This window comes from Mizuhopecten yessoensis, unplaced genomic scaffold (assembly GCF_002113885.1).
Source record: "Mizuhopecten yessoensis strain PY_sf001 unplaced genomic scaffold, ASM211388v2 scaffold10811, whole genome shotgun sequence".
NCBI classification, from domain to species: domain Eukaryota; kingdom Metazoa; phylum Mollusca; class Bivalvia; order Pectinida; family Pectinidae; genus Mizuhopecten; species Mizuhopecten yessoensis.
In genome coordinates, this window is record NW_018408733.1 from 569,403 (window position 1) to 586,420 (window position 17,018).

The 17,018-nt window shown below is 36.9% G+C and overlaps 2 protein-coding genes across 10 annotated transcripts in view; one reads left to right on the forward strand and one right to left on the reverse strand.

Moving 5' to 3' along the window:
- The window catches only part of LOC110462599 (beta-1,3-galactosyltransferase 1-like), a 33,583-nt gene extending 17,992 nt beyond the window's left edge, over positions 1 to 15,591 (forward strand). Inside the window, exons 1-3 of one of the 4 annotated variants that reach the window (XM_021516617.1) lie at positions 665 to 1,076; positions 13,051 to 15,303; positions 15,352 to 15,591. In XM_021516617.1, the coding sequence (XP_021372292.1) occupies positions 13,655 to 15,259 (1,605 nt within the window). In that variant the 5' untranslated portion in view covers positions 665 to 1,076; positions 13,051 to 13,654 and the 3' untranslated portion in view covers positions 15,260 to 15,303; positions 15,352 to 15,591. Of the gene's footprint in view, positions 1 to 664; positions 1,077 to 1,170; positions 1,445 to 13,050 lie in introns of those variants that run through there. The other 3 variants (XM_021516616.1, XM_021516619.1, XM_021516620.1) reach the window with 3 other exon arrangements.
- The window catches only part of LOC110462598 (WD repeat-containing protein 49-like), a 95,276-nt gene that overhangs the window by 21,408 nt on the left and 56,850 nt on the right, over positions 1 to 17,018 (reverse strand). For 4 of the 6 annotated variants that reach the window (XM_021516611.1, XM_021516612.1, XM_021516610.1 and 1 more), the window contains one exon: positions 6,406 to 6,456. The exons of the other annotated variants lie outside the window; for them this stretch is intronic. In XM_021516611.1, the coding sequence (XP_021372286.1) occupies positions 6,406 to 6,456 (51 nt within the window). The remainder of the gene's footprint in view (positions 1 to 6,405; positions 6,457 to 17,018) is intronic. 6 annotated transcript variants of the gene reach the window in all.

The window sequence follows — 17,018 nt, forward strand, 5'->3', positions numbered from 1 at the left end:
ATGTTCACTTGATGACCTTACTCAGTGACACTCTGCTCGGACATAAAACCTTGTTACGTCCACAGTCCCAGCCTGTGACACTGCTATCACAGTATGTGAAGTGACACGAATCTGCTCGGACATAAAACCTTGTTATGTCCACAGTCCCAGCCTGTGACACTGCTATCACAGTATGTGAAGTGACACGAATCTGCTTGGACATAAAACCTTGTGACGTCCACAGTCCCAGCCTGTGACACTGCTATCACAGTGTGTGAAGTGACACGAATCTGCTCGGACATAAAACCCTGTGACGTCCACAGTCCTAGCCTGTGACACTGCTATCACAGTATGTGAAGTGACACGAATATGCTCGGACATAAAACCTTGTGACGTCCACAGTCACAGCCTGTGACACTGCTATCACAGTATGTGAAGTGACACGAATCTGCTCGGACATAAAACCCTGTGACGTCCACAGTCCTAGCCTGTGACACTTCTATCACAGTATGTGAAGTGACACGAATATGCGCGGACATAAAGCCTTGTGACGTCCACAGTCACAGCCTGAGACACTGCTATCACAGTATGTGAAGGGACATGAATCTGCTCTGACCTAAAACCTTGTGACGTACTCCATAGTCCCAGCCTGTGACACTGCTAGCACAGTATATGAAGTGACACGAATCTGCTCGTACATAAAACCTTGTGACGTCCTCCACAGTCCCAGCCTGTGACACTGCTATCACAGTATGTGAAGTGACATGAATCTGCTCGGACCTAAAACCTTGTGACGTACTCCACAGTCCCAGCCTGTGACACTGCTATCATATGAAGTGACCCGAATCTGCTCGGACATTAAAACCTTGTGACGTCCACAATCCCAGCCTGTGACACAGTATTTAAAGGCAGGTCTGTCATGTGAAGCGAAAGATAATACAACAACAGGTCAGGATGTGTGAGGACCCAGTACATTATCAAATAATCTGACAAAGCCTGTTACAACACAAGCAGTATTTGACACAGTAGTGGAAATAGCACAGAAAACTACACTTCTACCAAATTCCAGAGAAAAAAATGGACAAGTATTCCTCAAGGTGAGTTAAACTGTTTATGATAGTTAATATAAACTGTTTACATTTGACAAACGTTCCCAGCGAGAACTACAGCCCCGTTAACACAGTGACAGAGGGAGTCGTTTTTAGAATTGACTACTGTATGCTCACAATTAATTTCCATGACAACACCATGCACTTGCGATCATATTTCTGGGGACAATAAATGTGGGTTTTGAATTACCTTGACAGATGAATTTTTATCAGACAAGCATCGGAGTGTAAAAAATCCTTGCTAAAACTTTCATCTTGAATTACTGTATTTGAATCTTTTTATTAGAATGGAAGTTGTCATGGGACAAATACGACATTCCTTAGCGACCTATACTGAACACTCGGAAACATACCAGGTAAACTTTTAAAGGTAGAGAGAAACATGTTCAACAACACGAAATATTTAATTACAGATGTATAAACTCGAGAAGAGTTCAGTACTTGTACCGGACATCTATCCTTTACATTGGTTTGTTTGATACTGGTACTTCTCCTCATGTCTGTCTATCTTTCCGTCTGTCTGTCTGTCTTTCTGTCTTTCTTTCTGTCCATTTAACTGTCTTTATTTCTTCTATTTCTTTGTTTTTACTTGTTTCTCTTATCTGATTTTCCTACCTTTCTAATATAACACCACAAAAAATAAAATGCCTTGTAAAAAAAAGAGCAATATTGATTTAGCATTAAAGAATGTGTGAAAATGGAATTAATTATGTATATAATGAAATGTATGTGAAAAAACCTTTGGAAAAAAAGAAGAAAAAAAAGTTCTTGTCAGTTTATCAAAGTAGGCTAAAACAAGTAGAACAAGAGATCCCAGAGGGATCTTGGCGCCCACCTTTGTACCATCTTCATTAGTTCTTTGTCAGTTCTATCTTTTCTCTTCTTTCCTCTAATCTGTTTGATCAAGTCATGTTAACAGTAAATGCACCTTGAGGTAACTTTTGATCTAAACTTAATACTGATGTGTATAGCCAACCTTCAAAGTGAGTTTGTCATTTCACATATTTACTAGTACAGTACTTAATGTGAAAGAAATAGAATCGATCATTGCAATATGAGAAGGATCTGTTTAGTTCTTCTTTTAATCCATTTTGTTTTTATGATCAGTCTCAAAATATAACATACACAATGAGGGATCAAGGGGAACCTACATTTAAAATTTGAGAAAGATCCCTCTCGTACTTCCCGAGAAATAGCGATAACAAACTTTCACTATCAAAATCCAAGATGGCTGCCTGTCGGCCATGTTGTTTATCCGATCAGTCTCTAAAATTGCCCTGCACAGCTAGGACCAAGGGGAACCTACATATAAAATTTAAGAAAGATCCCTCTAGTTCTTCCGGAGAAATAGCGGTAACAAACCTACACTATCAAAATCCAAGATGGCTACCTGTCGGCCATGTTGTTTATCCGATCAGTCTCAAAAGTTGCCCTGCACAGCTAAGGACCAAGGGAAACATACATATAAAATTTGAGAAAGATCCCTCTGGTACTTCTTAAGAAATAGATAACAAACTTTCACTATCAAAATCCAAGATGTCTGCCTGTCGGCCATGTTGTTTATCTGATCAGTCTCAAAAGTTGCCCTGCACAGCTACCGATCAGTCTCAAAAGTTGCCCTGCACAGCTAAGGACCAAGGGGAACCTGCATATAAAATTTGAGAAAGATCCCTCTGGCACTTCTTGAGAAATACCGATAACAAGAATTGTTTACGGACGGACGGACGACGGACGGACGACGGACCACGGATGCAGGGTGATTTGAATAGCCCATCATCAGATGATGGTGGGCTAAAAACATGAACTATTTAATAACACTATCAGTTTATTAAAGTAGGCTAAAACAAGTAAAAACACATGAAATATTTACTGACATATATGTATACTCGAGAAGGAAGTAGTCTGTCAGTTTATTAAAGTATGTTAAAAACTTAGTATTTTGTGTACATATAGCTAAATTTATTTTTAGCCGAGCCCACAAAATTTCTATTGAATGGACTGTGCGTGTGCTTTTCTATAGACAGTGAGGGTGACAGTATAAAGAAATCTACTATTGAAGGTTTACGTAAAAAGACGTCTCCATGTACAATGCTGTTTTCTGGGTAAATAACATGACATTACAGGTGTTTACTAGATAATAGTGACTTACATTTTAACCCTTTCATCCCTATATAACATCAGTAGACTCTACCATGCACATTGATCTGGATAATCCATTATGGTCTCGAGTGGTGAAAGGGTTAATTTAAGTGTTAATCGAGTAATTTGGGTTGGCCCTGTACTTTGTAGAAAGTTTTGTGTGAGGTGTCGACAGCTCCCTCTTGTTGAGGGTGATGGTCCGGGCAAGGGAATCGGTTTGGTGTGTGTTTTATATCCTATTAACAGCTATAGTCATTTGGAGACAATTTAGGCCAGAAAAAATAATCTCATCTTTCTAATGCGTACGGTAAAATATCATAAAAGGTTTAGATTTCATCACGTTGCCGCGATCAGTGTTTTCCAAATTCGTGACGTCACATCATTGTTGAGCCATTGTGACGTTACGCCCATGAAAGATAGACTCAGCAAGCATGGTTAACTTACATGGCCAGCGTTATCTTACATGACCGCGGATATGAGATATATATATATATATATAAAAGATATATATATGTAGATGAGATAGACTACTGTGATGGAGAAAGACAGGAACAGTATTGTCATCAATATATATAACACTTTCAAAACATTTTCAAAACAAGGCTAGATTATGAACAGGGGAAATTCTGTCATAGGGCCTGTGTGTTCACTAACAACACAACTATTTAATTTGTACTGTGAATAGTTTGAACTCTACTATTTCAAATGCTGATCTGATAATATCAAGGTTCAAGTCTTTATTAAGCTTATCCGATCCCCTGCAGTTGGGCGGGGGTTCCTGAGAATAAGACTGTAACCCCCTGAGGGTAGCGGTCTTTTCGAATCATCCCCAGGGTGGGGCATCTTTAAGAAACTTAAGTCCCCTACCCCTAAGGGTCAAAATCTGTAGAAGGCTATTCCTGAGGGTGATGGTCTTTACAAATCTACTCCAGAGGGTGACAGTATAAAGAAATCTACTATTGAGGTCTTAGCTTTCATTCCTGAGGGTGATATTCTATAAACAATCTACTTTGGAGGGTGACAGTCTTAAAGGAATCTACTCCTGAGGGTGATAGTCTTAGATTTCATTCCTGAGGGTGATAGTCTTTACAAATCTACTCCGGAGGTGACAGTCTTAAAGGAATCTATACTTCTGAGGATGATATTCTTATATTCCAATCCTGAAGGTGAAGGTCTTTAGGAATCAACTCTTGGGGGGTGATAGTCTTTAGGAATCCTCTCCTTAGGGTGATTAAGTCTTTAGATAAGGGGGGGGGGGGTCTGCAGAATGGTTTTAAAACTAAATACTCCAAATTTGTTTATATCTGCATGCATTTATGAAAATTCTTCTTTCTTCTAAAGGGCAGATTTTGTGGATCTGAATTGCCATAAGGTACACAAAGAGACTCTGATCCCTATCACCTAGCAATTACCATAAACCTATTGTAATGGTTATAATATCGCTGCAGATAGACCACCATAATGCTTTTTTAGCCCGACTAGTGAGTGGAATTAGTACTTAAGAGTAATTTGGCAACGACAAGGACAGAGGAAATAAGAGTTTGTGGTTTGGAGTTAAAGGTTGGTTTGATCTGTCCTATTATTAACAGCTATGGACATTAAATGACGGGCTAGGTTTTGTTGGTGGAAGAAAGCCAGAGTTCCCGGAGAAAAACCACCGACCAACGGGCCAGTACCTGCCGACTGAGTTAGGCCCCACTTAGGCCTCAAAACCCCCGACCCAGTGGTGGAGCGCTAGTGGTATAGCAGAATGTCCGACGCCGTAACCTATTGGCCACTGGGCCCCTTTGGGGTCAAAAAGGGTATATGTGATTGGGGTTTGGTTTGGATTCTTTGTGTTTTCACCTTTAACCTTTAACCTGCGACCTAGTGGTGGAGAGCTTAAAGTGACCACAGATGGTCAAACATCGTAACCACTCGGGTGGGGGTGGGGGATGAAATAAAAGAATATAATATAGGCAGGTCTGGAAAAGAAGTTATTTCTCACATCCCATAAAACACAGATATTGGACATGATCATAACAGTTATTGATCTGGTCACCATGGCCATTAAGCAATATTTTTATGGCGTAACTAAGGTTCAGTATGTAGGTCAATTTCACCAGAGGCAATTTACCTGTGTAACATCTGTTGGGGGGACTTGATTGCAAAATTAATATATATTTCACCACTGCTTCAAATCAGGGCTGGTTTAGAAAAAGAATTCTATTTTTGATAAAAGATACTATGTTGGACATAAAGAAAAATGTAATATCGATATGGTTTCCATAGCAATATCGTCAGGATCAGCAAGGTTTATTTAATCAGTGGTTTGTGAAACCGACATTGATTTACCTGTAACACATGTGACCTGATATGTCCATACAATAACTAACATCCATTTTCCTCACAACATTTAAGTACTGTATGCTTATTTTTTTTTTATCCTGCAAATTTGTATCAAACATTTAAACAAACGAAAACTTATCAAAAAGCTTCCAAAACACACTTTGTTTTGCTTTTACTCATTCTCTGCTTACCTTAACTTTATACCTTTTTTTTTTATTAAAAGCTATTGTTACAAAAAACAGATTTATTTTTATGAAAATAAAATACACAAGCTGACAATACTTTGACAGCTGACGATAAGCTGGCCTGACCGGATGCATGTTAATGTTACAAAGGATATGAATTACTGTAAGCTTACAATAAGGACAACCTTGTCAGTTGTAGCTCACTTTTACTTACGCTCATAAAGTCACGAGGTATTAATCTACAAGGTAAGTGGGCACTAGAAAACCAGATAGCTGTTGTACTTTAGTTCCTGTTTGTTGATTAATCAAGTTTGGTGTTTGAATAATCAATTCAATGATTTAATTTTTCAAAACACATTTGACACAGAATTTTTAAAACTATTGGCAATATTAGATAAAAAAAATAAAAAAATTGGTTTAATTTATAAAACCAACTATTAAAACAAGAACATTTACAAATCACTCAAACACAAATGTCATCGGAAAATCCATGCAAACGAAATATTGTTTTTAAAATTATTAGTTATTATTTCTCTAATTAGTAAACAAAAATAATCATTTATTTGCGTACAACATGTTACAAACAATTCAACAAGCTGGTTGAAGTTGAAGCATTTCCAAACTTGATTAATCAAAATCCACAAATATTCGGCCGATTCACCTACCCGATACATGTAATGTACATCAAATGGCATACCAACACCAAGATTTTGATGCTGAAAGCAACAATTTACATCAAATCATTATGTATTCACACAACAAAACTTAATTTGCATATTTATCAATTTATTACTGTATACTTGGAAATATTTGCCACAGTTTATTTTTTCGACTTTTTCGCGACGAAGGCAATTTTATCAAAACAGTTAATATGAATAAACTGCATACCATATGTATATATAACAATTTAAGGGCAAAATTATTTTTACCTCTGAAATATGACTATTTGACCGGGGCGAAATTTTCTCAGTACACAGTATTCCGTCTTTGCGTATTGCAGAGTTATCTTCTCCTGTGAGCAGGTAGTGATTGTTACTTCATTGGTTCGTGTGAGAAAATTACGTCGTTTTTCTTAAAAATTGATGACGTTACTCTCACAAACAAGTGACGTAACAATCAATACCTGCCCCCAAGAGAAGATAACTCTGCAATACGCAAAGACAGAATATGCAAACCTCAATGCAAATATTTTTCGTAAATGACACTTCTACATGTTGGTAAAAAATGTTTTGTACAAGACAAAAAATTGATACCTTCAGATACCAATGTTTTGTGGTTGAAAACAATACAAAATTCAATGATTTTGTCTTTTGCAAACATTGTTTGTATACCATTAAGTTAAATTCCAACACCATTGGTTTAATGCTGCAAACGACACATTTTTAAACCCCTTGTGTTAAAAACCAGACCCACTTCGTATACCTCAATCCAACACCCAACATTTTATATTCATGTAAACAACAAATATATAACCCTCAGGTAAACAACACATATCCCACAATGCACCAGCCAACAACTGTCTGGCAACACGGAGTATCCATCATATTTACCGTCCAATAAACGACATTAATGCCACTGTTGGAATGTTGCTGAAATTGACATATAAAATATATACTGTACATATGCAAGATGTAAATAAATAACTAGGCCACCACCCGTATTCATAAAACAATTCTCATGCTCATACTCAAATTTTGTGCTCCGAGGCCAATGTCTTATTTCTGTGATTAAATTAAAAACAAAAAAAAATCACAATTTGCCAAACTTGATACCAAATACTGTTTTTAATGTTTTTTACTTGACTTTTGGATTGTGATACATCATTTAAGCGAGTTACAAGAAAGTTGGCTTGAGCACAGAACTCATCATTGAGCATGATAATGGTTTCATGAATAGGAGCCCTGGATGTCTTCAACAAAATTAACCTTTTTTTTGCCCCCCCCCCCCCCCTTTCCCCATCTCAGTACTTTTCTGCTCTCCCATTTAACCCCTCTCTCCCCCATTCCTAAAACTGTGAATTTTTAGCTCTGTTTCGTCCTCTTAATACTCCACTCCATTCACACTCTCTGCACCCCTGAAATATGTCATAGCAAAATTGAAAGCATGAGGCTAGCTATTTGATTGGTCTCGGGGGAAAAAAAACACACTGACCAATCGCTAGGCTGAGATCAGCTTATAATAGTCAATATAGTCCAATACGATACCAAAACACTAGTAAGGAACAGACAGACAAAGTTTCAGCAACCGGTGCGACACACCTACCAACCATTTCAGACCTGGAGTCGTCTCCCAAATTTCAACAAAATATAAGGATAGAATATAGTATAGGCGACTCCTCCCCACCCCCTGAGGGAAGGCAAGTTCCCTCACGTCGACAGAACACCGACTTACGTCAGTGAGATGAAACCCGTAAGGGCGGATTCATGTAGGCGAAAAACCCTTCAACCAACCTGTCTAATAAAATAGTTTCACATCATTGCAGTCTATAGACACCAGCCTTTCTGTGCTGGCCCCGCTGCACTGATATTGCAGGATAAATATGGTTCTGTTACATAAAAACTATTTTCATCTATATTCATACACTGCAGTTTGCACGTGTAGGTGTTAAAATGACCGCCGGACATTTCAATGTTATATAGTACAGGTGTTAAAATGACCGCCGGACATTTCAATGTTATATAGTATAGGTGTTAAAATGACCGCCGGACATTTCAATGTTATATAGCATAGGTAAGTGTTTTACTACAATTAATTAGCTGTAATTTCCAACGTTTTCATAGCGATCGATCAGTGGACCCTCCAGATTGTGGTTTGAAGCAGCAAGAAATTTGACTCATAAAGTTTGCTGCATAAATGTAATAATTCAGTGTTATATAAGGAAAGTCCAGACTTTGCCGTAAGTGTGACCATCGAAAAGTAAGGAATCTTTGAAGTTTGATTTATAGAGGTTTAACTGTAATATAATTCGGTGATGGTACCCATACTGTTACGTAACACAGACCTCGTGACTCATCATTAGCTTATGATAGTCAATATCATTGGCCTTTTGAGTATTCTCAAATTTAGGATCATCTATCTAATAAAATATTTTCACATCACTGCAGTCAATAAAATCAGACTATTCAGTATGGAGCACTCTCAAATATAACTAAATCATGGATGCAATAAAACCGTTTGAGCTTATAACAGTAATACAGGATCCCTCAGTACCACTGCCATATAACCTGTATACACAAGCCATGAACATTTTTCACAGAATTACCATAATTTTATTTATTCATTTCTTAAAAGAAAACAATTGCCTTCAGATCTTTTTTCCTAAAAAAACCTGATAAAAATTAAATAAACAAAAACGGGGAAAAATAAACAAAATTGTTCAAAGGAATTGATTTATGATTTTAATCACAGAAAGTTTTGAAAACAAAACAAAAAGTTATGTAATTTTTTGTCAGTTTTGAAAAGTATAAGTCTTGATCAGAAACTTTCTGATGAAAGAATAGTCTGAATATAATTATTCTAATCAGGTTACTTCTAAGAGAATAGTCTTAATTTATATTATTAATTTTCTGATCATTTGAAGATTATCTAAATCAAATAACTTCTAAGAGAAAAGTCTTAATATTATTTAATAATTTATCAGTTGAACAATATCTTAATCAGATAACTTCTAAGAGAAAAGTCTTAATTAATATTATTAAATAGTTTATTAGTTGAACAATATCTTAATCAGGTTACCTCTAAGAGAGAATAGTCTTAATTTATATTATTAATTATCTGATCATTTGAAGATTATCTTAATCAAATAACTTCTAAGAGAAAAGTCTTAATATTATTTTTTTCAGTTGAGCGCTATACAATCTTCATCAAATCATTTCCAAGAGCCCTAGCTAAGACCTAGCTACTAGCTGAGTAAGGTGATTCATTTATCAAAAAATTGATGAAATTTATTACAAGGACTAGTTTATAAGTGTTAACTCAACCCTTTCACCACTGTTGACCATAATGGACTCATCCAGATCAATGTATGGTAGAGTCTACTAAAGTTACCTAGGGGTTAAAGGGTTAAACCTTGTGTAAGAACCATCCATAATCCTTGGATACAATATACATGAATGATTTTTTTCAAACTATAACAACATTTTAAATGTTTAAATTTCCCATTTTAAACATTAATCAATGCAAGCATATTCTGATACATCATGCCATTGATACATGTTTAAGCGCTCATGTAATTATCCCCGGAGGGAAGCAGGAAGGAAGTGAAATAGAATAAATCAAAGTCGACATGAAGTCTTGACTGTCTATTTTAGGTAGGGGAAATGTGTGACATGCTTCTCGCAATACCATAGTCTACCTAATGAGGGTGGCCCTAAAGAATTATTAACTCCTTCACCCCTGAAATTTCTTAATGAACTATTCCAACCTTTGAATTGGAAGAGTTCAAACGTGTCTTCAGGGGTGAATGAGTTAAAATATTACTGTATACCAGGACCTTTTTGCCGCAGTTTAATTATATAAAATTTGCCTTTTTTGCCCCCGGAAATTAGGGCGAATTCATCATTAAAGCAAATAGAAGTAAACAACACAATAAACATATGGAAATTAGATAATTTTTAAGAGCCCTAAAGACCTAGCTAGCTGAGTAAGGCAATTCATTTGCCAAAGATTTGATGAAAATGTTTGCCCTCCATAATGAGTGCAAATTTATCATTACAGCAAATACAAATTAACAACATAAATATACAGTAATTATATATATGCCCTTATATGGTCAAATGTGGTAACTGTTTGACATAATAATAATAATTCAAGGTTCTTATCTAGCGCTTTATCACAACCTAGTTTGTAGGTCGCTTTATCACAACCTAGTTTGTAGGTCGTCTCAAAGTGGTTCACACATTATAATCCGTGGTTATAGGGCCTTTGCAACCAGCCAATGTCTTTCTCAACTCCCTGGGGAGCATTCAGCCGGTGCTGCCATTACGGCGCTTACAGCTAGTTTTCAACAATTTTACTCATTTACAGCTGAGTAGACTGGAACAAGCGGGGTAAAGTATCTTGTTCAAAGATACAACATATATGGTGCTGTGACGCGATTTGAACCCGCACCCCTTGGTTCACGAGCCCGGCGTCCTAACACCAGTCTACTGTGCCTTCATACATCATAACAGTCGGACATTTACTTCATTTATAAACACTGGTTCACTCTCAGTGCAGGTAAAAAGCATTTTTCTTAGTGCATGAAGCAGATTGTGCAACGTAGAGTGTTGAACTCAATCATCCTGTCGAGGTATTACATTGATACATATCCCTCATCAATTTAAAAACATTTGTCGTCAATCTTCAAACAATTCATCAAGCCTCTCTTTGTTTCACATAAACACTGGTTTAATTTTATTTCGTTTAGTTTTTACCCCCACTTTTAGCCTAAGCGTTGAGCGATCGCCCACTGAGGAAGTCAATTGGTTCTGTCCCCAGGCCAGGACATATACCAAAGTCCTTAAAGAAATGGTAGATGTTATTCAAACTATAAACTTTATTTATTTTACAACAATTATGAATCAAGTTATTTCAACTTATATTAATCACTCTTGTTGGCCTGGTTGTTAGCGCGCGGGGGTCTTATTGTAGGAGGAAACCGGAGTACCCGGAGAAAACCTACGTGGTCGGGCAGGTGACCCCAACCTTTTCACGTCTGATTGGGCTAAATTTCATATCATCACAAATCTGGGTCATTCATAGGAATAAAGTTCCTAATGTCATTTTAGTATTTTAACTCATTCACCCCTGACATTTCATAATGAACTATTCCAACCTTTGAATTAGAAGAGCTCAAATGTGTCTTCAGGTGTGAATGAGTTAAACTGACTTTAAGCTTCATTTAGATTCACAGATTTTCAAAATCATGTTTTACATATTTTTTCCACATTGGTGCATTCACAAGAATATGATCCATTTTTATAAATTATATATATATATATGAAACTATTTATGATAAACAGATTTTCATAGTTATCTTTTACAAATATTTACAAACTGATTTATCTATTCAGAAGACCTTGATAGCTGATCGATACTCAGGGCTGCGAGTTTAAGACCTACGTGGGGGAGTCGCCAGGTACTGGCCGTAGGTCCAGTGGTTTAACTCCGGCTTTCCTCCACCCCCAACACATGGTACATCCTGTAATAACCATAGCTGTTTATAGGACGTGAAACACAAACAAACAAACCTCTTGAGTAGAACTTTCACAACTATATAGCTGATGAAGTACATGGTTCCCTTTGCCGTAAGGAGTTGTTCATGTCATTTCATTTTGTGTTTGAACTTTGAACTTTATATTTTCATGGAGTGACACTTTGAGACTTATTTCATTTATGATCACTTAGGAGTATTACTTCAAATTGACAAACTTCTTGATATACTTAAGGGCCGTGTGATCAGTGAAGAGCCACTTGGAATATTACTTCAAACCAACGAACAACTCCAAAAAGATAATGGGCCATGCATTTGACCAGCAAACATGTACATGACATTATGAGTAAAAGTAAATAATAAAAAAACACCTAGTCAGCATTAGATATTACCTTGAGTTGTAGTGGGACAGGTATCCTTACAGTCTATTGCCTTGAGTTGTCGTGGGACAGGTATCCTTAAAGTCTATTGCATTGAGTTGTAGTGGGACAGGTATCCTTAAAGTCTATTGCCTTGAGTTGTCGTGAGACAGGGATCCTTACAGTCTATTGCCTTGAGTTGTAGTGGGACAGGTATCCTTAAAGTCTAATGCCTTGAGTTGTAGTGGGACAGGTATCCGTAAAGTCTATTGCCTTGAGTTGTAGTGGGACAGGCATCTTTAAAGTCTAATGCCTTGAGTTGTAGTGGGACAGGTATCCTTAAAGTCTATTGCATTGAGTTGTAGTGGGACAGGTATCCTTAAAGTCTAATGTCTTGAGTTGTAGTGGGACAGGGATCCTTAAAGTCTAATGCCTTGAGTTGTAGTGGGACAGGTATCCGTAAAGTCTATTGCCTTGAGTTGTAGTGGGACAGGGATCCTTAAAGTATTTTACTTTCAGTTTCCCAATATAACAGTCATGTACAACTACCGATACAAGCTGGAAGCTCTTTAACCCTGAATATCATTTTTAAAAAGTAACGAAAATCAACCGATTGTTTCTATTTGTTTTTATTATTTTGTTTATCAATGTAATTTATTTCTGAAACATTTTGTCACTGGCCTGTACATGTATCAGTAATAGGACCAAAATTGTGTTCATTACTTCTTAAATAATATTATCTTTTTCCTATTTTTTAGGTAATGGATCATGTTTCGTAGCGGAGCATTTGGATGAGTCTAACCAGGAATAATTCTGACAACAGATGGATCATGGATTTCAAACAGAAAAGTGATATGGAGATTTAATATAAGTTGTCATATTGAAAACATGCGTCTCACATACGACAATGATATAATGGGAAATAAAAATGAATTCTCGCCAATAAATATCACGGTTTTATAGCCATTCTAGGGAATGACGGTGGATTGACTGTCATGTGATACAATGAATTGAACTCGTAACATTCTTTTAGAAACATTTGTGTCGGCGATCATCTTCCGGCTGTTGTTAACATTAAAGAATCTAGTAAATAGATGTAGAGAAAATCAAATCCTGACGATTTATCCTCGATGGCTTCAACAGCTCGCATTCATGGCTGTGATACAAAGCTTAATGCATAACCATAGGTTTATATTGTCATAACAGATAATGCTGATATAGAAACCAGATTTTAAATATATCATGTTACTGATTTAAAAAAATATATATATATATATTTAAAATACAATTTATTTTTCTGAATCATTTAATGAGAAAATTTATCTTTATTTAATGAAAGTTTTAACTATCTAAGAAAAAATTATGTCCAGGATGAAAATACGTAGGTTGTATCTGGTATTGATCGCTGTGTTCATATTCATATTTCTGTTTTTTATAATGGCATCAAATGTAACAAGTTTCTCTAGTGAACAGAGAAGAATAATGAGTCCAAGCCGTAGCAGTTCTCTGCAACAGTACCGTTTCTCTGGACAAGAGATAGCAAGTGTCGAAAAAAATGAAACAAACAACAAAATGACTTCAATACGAGACACGCAAATAGTGGCGACCAATTCCACAGAAACGAAGAAAATCGAAATAAAAATTGACACGCTTCAACGAATCGAGTCTCTTTTGTCCGACATCAAACGCAGACAGGAAGTGTCAGACAATGCGCAGGAAGCCAGCAAAAAGCTCACAGGTGAAAAGTTTCTGGGTGAACGCTCAATAAGTGGAAATAACCTTGTGTCAAGTGATTTACATGAAAGGTCAGAAGATTTGAATTCGAATATGGAAGTGCCTAAATCTACAGATACGAAATCCAAGTTGTTTCAACTTCGTCAAAGAAATGACATTTCTCCTGTAATTGGTGAGAAAGAATTAAGTCAGAAAAATCAATTCAAACAGGACAATGAACTTTTAGGAAAAATTCAGGGTATGTTGGATGAAATGGTTTCAAAGAAAATGTCTGAAAACGGAGTTCAATTGTTTAAACAACTCAACACCACAAAGCCTTTGAAGGGAACTTCCTCAAAACTTCCTAGTGATAGTTCAAGCAGACTTAAAGTGTGTGATTCCTGTTTTAAAAATGATTTCAAGTTTCTTACCAACCCAGAATCTTTGTGCAAACATTCCGGTGACTTGGATTTATTAATCGCCATTTCCACAGCGCCAATGAATCGGGAGGCACGTGATGCCATCCGAAAAACATGGGCGTCGACTTCAATGATGTCGTCCGGAAATATGAGGAGTGTTTTTTTCATAGGAGTCAACCAGGATAAACAAATGCAGATGCAATTGGACAGTGAGAGTCAACAATATCACGATATTGTGCAACTACAGTTCAAGGATTCGTATTCAAATTTGACGTACAAAACACTCTCCGAGCTTCGTTGGGTTTCTGAATTTTGTACAAATACTAAATACGTCATGAAAACGGACAGTGATATGTTCGTAAACACATTTCTTTTACCGAATATTTTAAAAGGAGCTCCTAAAACAAACTTCATCGGGGGGGATTGTTGGGGTCCGTCACCTCCGCACCGGGAGCAAAGTTCGAAGTGGTATGTATCGTACAAGAGCTATAGGCATTCCTCATTTCCGCCGATGTGTTCGGGGACAGGATACCTGATGAGCAAGGATCTCGTGCTAAATATTCTACAAATGTCGAAAAACATTCCGTTTTTTCATCTCGAGGATGTTTTTATTGCATTGTGCACGAAAAAACTAAATGTGAAACCAGTTTATCTTAACGGCTTTTCTAACATGCGTACACAATATGATGACTGTACATATCGCTACAAAGTAGCGACCTCTCATGAAATATCTCCAACCCAGCTGGTAAGGTATTGGAGTGATATGCAGCGTTGTGAACTAAAACTTGAAGAACTTGGTTATGATCCTCGACAATACATGAACCACCCAATTTAACTCATTCATACCTGAAGACACATTTGAACTCTTCCAATTCAAAGGTTGGAATAGTTCATTATGAAATTTCTGGGGCGAATTAGTTAATTGGAAATCATCTAAATTACAAACATCTAACAGCTTGTGTAATTGACATAAAATATTTTGTTTTATTACATACTTACTAATAAATAAGGGATTTTTGTATATGCGATACGACACACTTGCTCTTACCCATATCAGCCCTCGCCGTATCGCGCCCCAAAAGTCGTATCAGCCCCCGCTGTATCACACCCCAAAACCCGTATCAGCCCGCAAAACCAATATCACACCCCAAAAGCCGTATCAACCCCCGCCGTATCACACCCCAAAACCTGTATCAGCCCACAAAACCCGTATCAAACCCCTTTTGGAAAAAAAATTGTTTTTCAATATTTCAAGAGAAAAATATATCAGAAGATAGTAGTTTTTATTAGTAAGTAAGTAATAAACAGAATAAAGCATGCCTTCTTCCATATCACACCCAGTATCAACCCTCAACCAATATCAGCCCTCGGGCCTTCGGCCCTTGGGCTGATATTGCAGTCTCAGGTTGATACTGGGTGTGATATGGAAAAAAGGCATGTACTATTCTCTATATATAATTCACATCTTGTACATTATCAAATTTAGGGGTTATTTTGTTGTACAATATCATGGATGTTTATATGTATTACAGTTAACCCTTTTAACACTGGAAACCATAATGGACTCATCCATATCAATACATGGGAGAGTCTACTAAAGTTACTTAGGGATGAAAGGGTTAACCCTCGTATTTTTGTTATGCTTTAATTCTTAAGGATCCCTGTACCACTATCAGAACATATCATTGATGCATTTGAAACCTTTTTATCCAGCATGACTACAGCTTCTATAAATCATTTGAACCAAATGATCTACCTTAACCCTTTCACCCCTATGTAACTTTAGTAGACTCTACCATGCATTGATCTGGATGAGTTCATTATGGTCTACAGTGGTGAAAGGGTTAAGGTCAATAGAAGTCACCCATGGCCTCAAATTTTGATACAGTTATATCCAAAACAAAATTAAGGGAGGTTACTCTATATACAAAAAAACATACTGGAATCTCTATTGTTTTGCCTGCAGTGGGGCAGGGATCCTCAAAACAAATATTTTTTTAAATCCTAATGTTGTGTATTAATTACCTCGTTCACCCCGTGAAGACACATTTGAACTCTTCCAATTCAAAGGTTGGAAGAGTTCATTTTGAAATTTCAAGGGAGAATGAGTTAATAGCATTACTTGATAGTAAAATATTTTGTAAAATGTAATTCTATTGCTAGCCTACATGCACTTACTTTAAATGTTTTGAGGGCCCAAAATGGAAACTACAGTGGCTGATTTATACGTGATATTAAGTCTGCCCCATATGGGTTATCCACAAAAGTTTGTATGATCAAACAATCTTAAACTGTATACAGCCCAGGGAAAATTTTGCCCAGTGAAACTTTCGTCCTATGCCAAAAAAAATTCCATTAACAGCTAAGGTCATGTTATATAAGGACATACCAGATTTTGGTGGTGGAGGAAAACCAGTTTACATGGAGAAAAACCACGGACTTGCATCCAGTACCTGGTGACTGCCCCCGGCCCCCTTAAGGCCTCGAACTGGTGACCCACTGGCCACTGGTGGGAGTTTATTATGATTATAGTGATTATAGTGATTATAGATGGTCAGACTCCTTAACCACTCTGCCACCGTACCCCCCCCCCC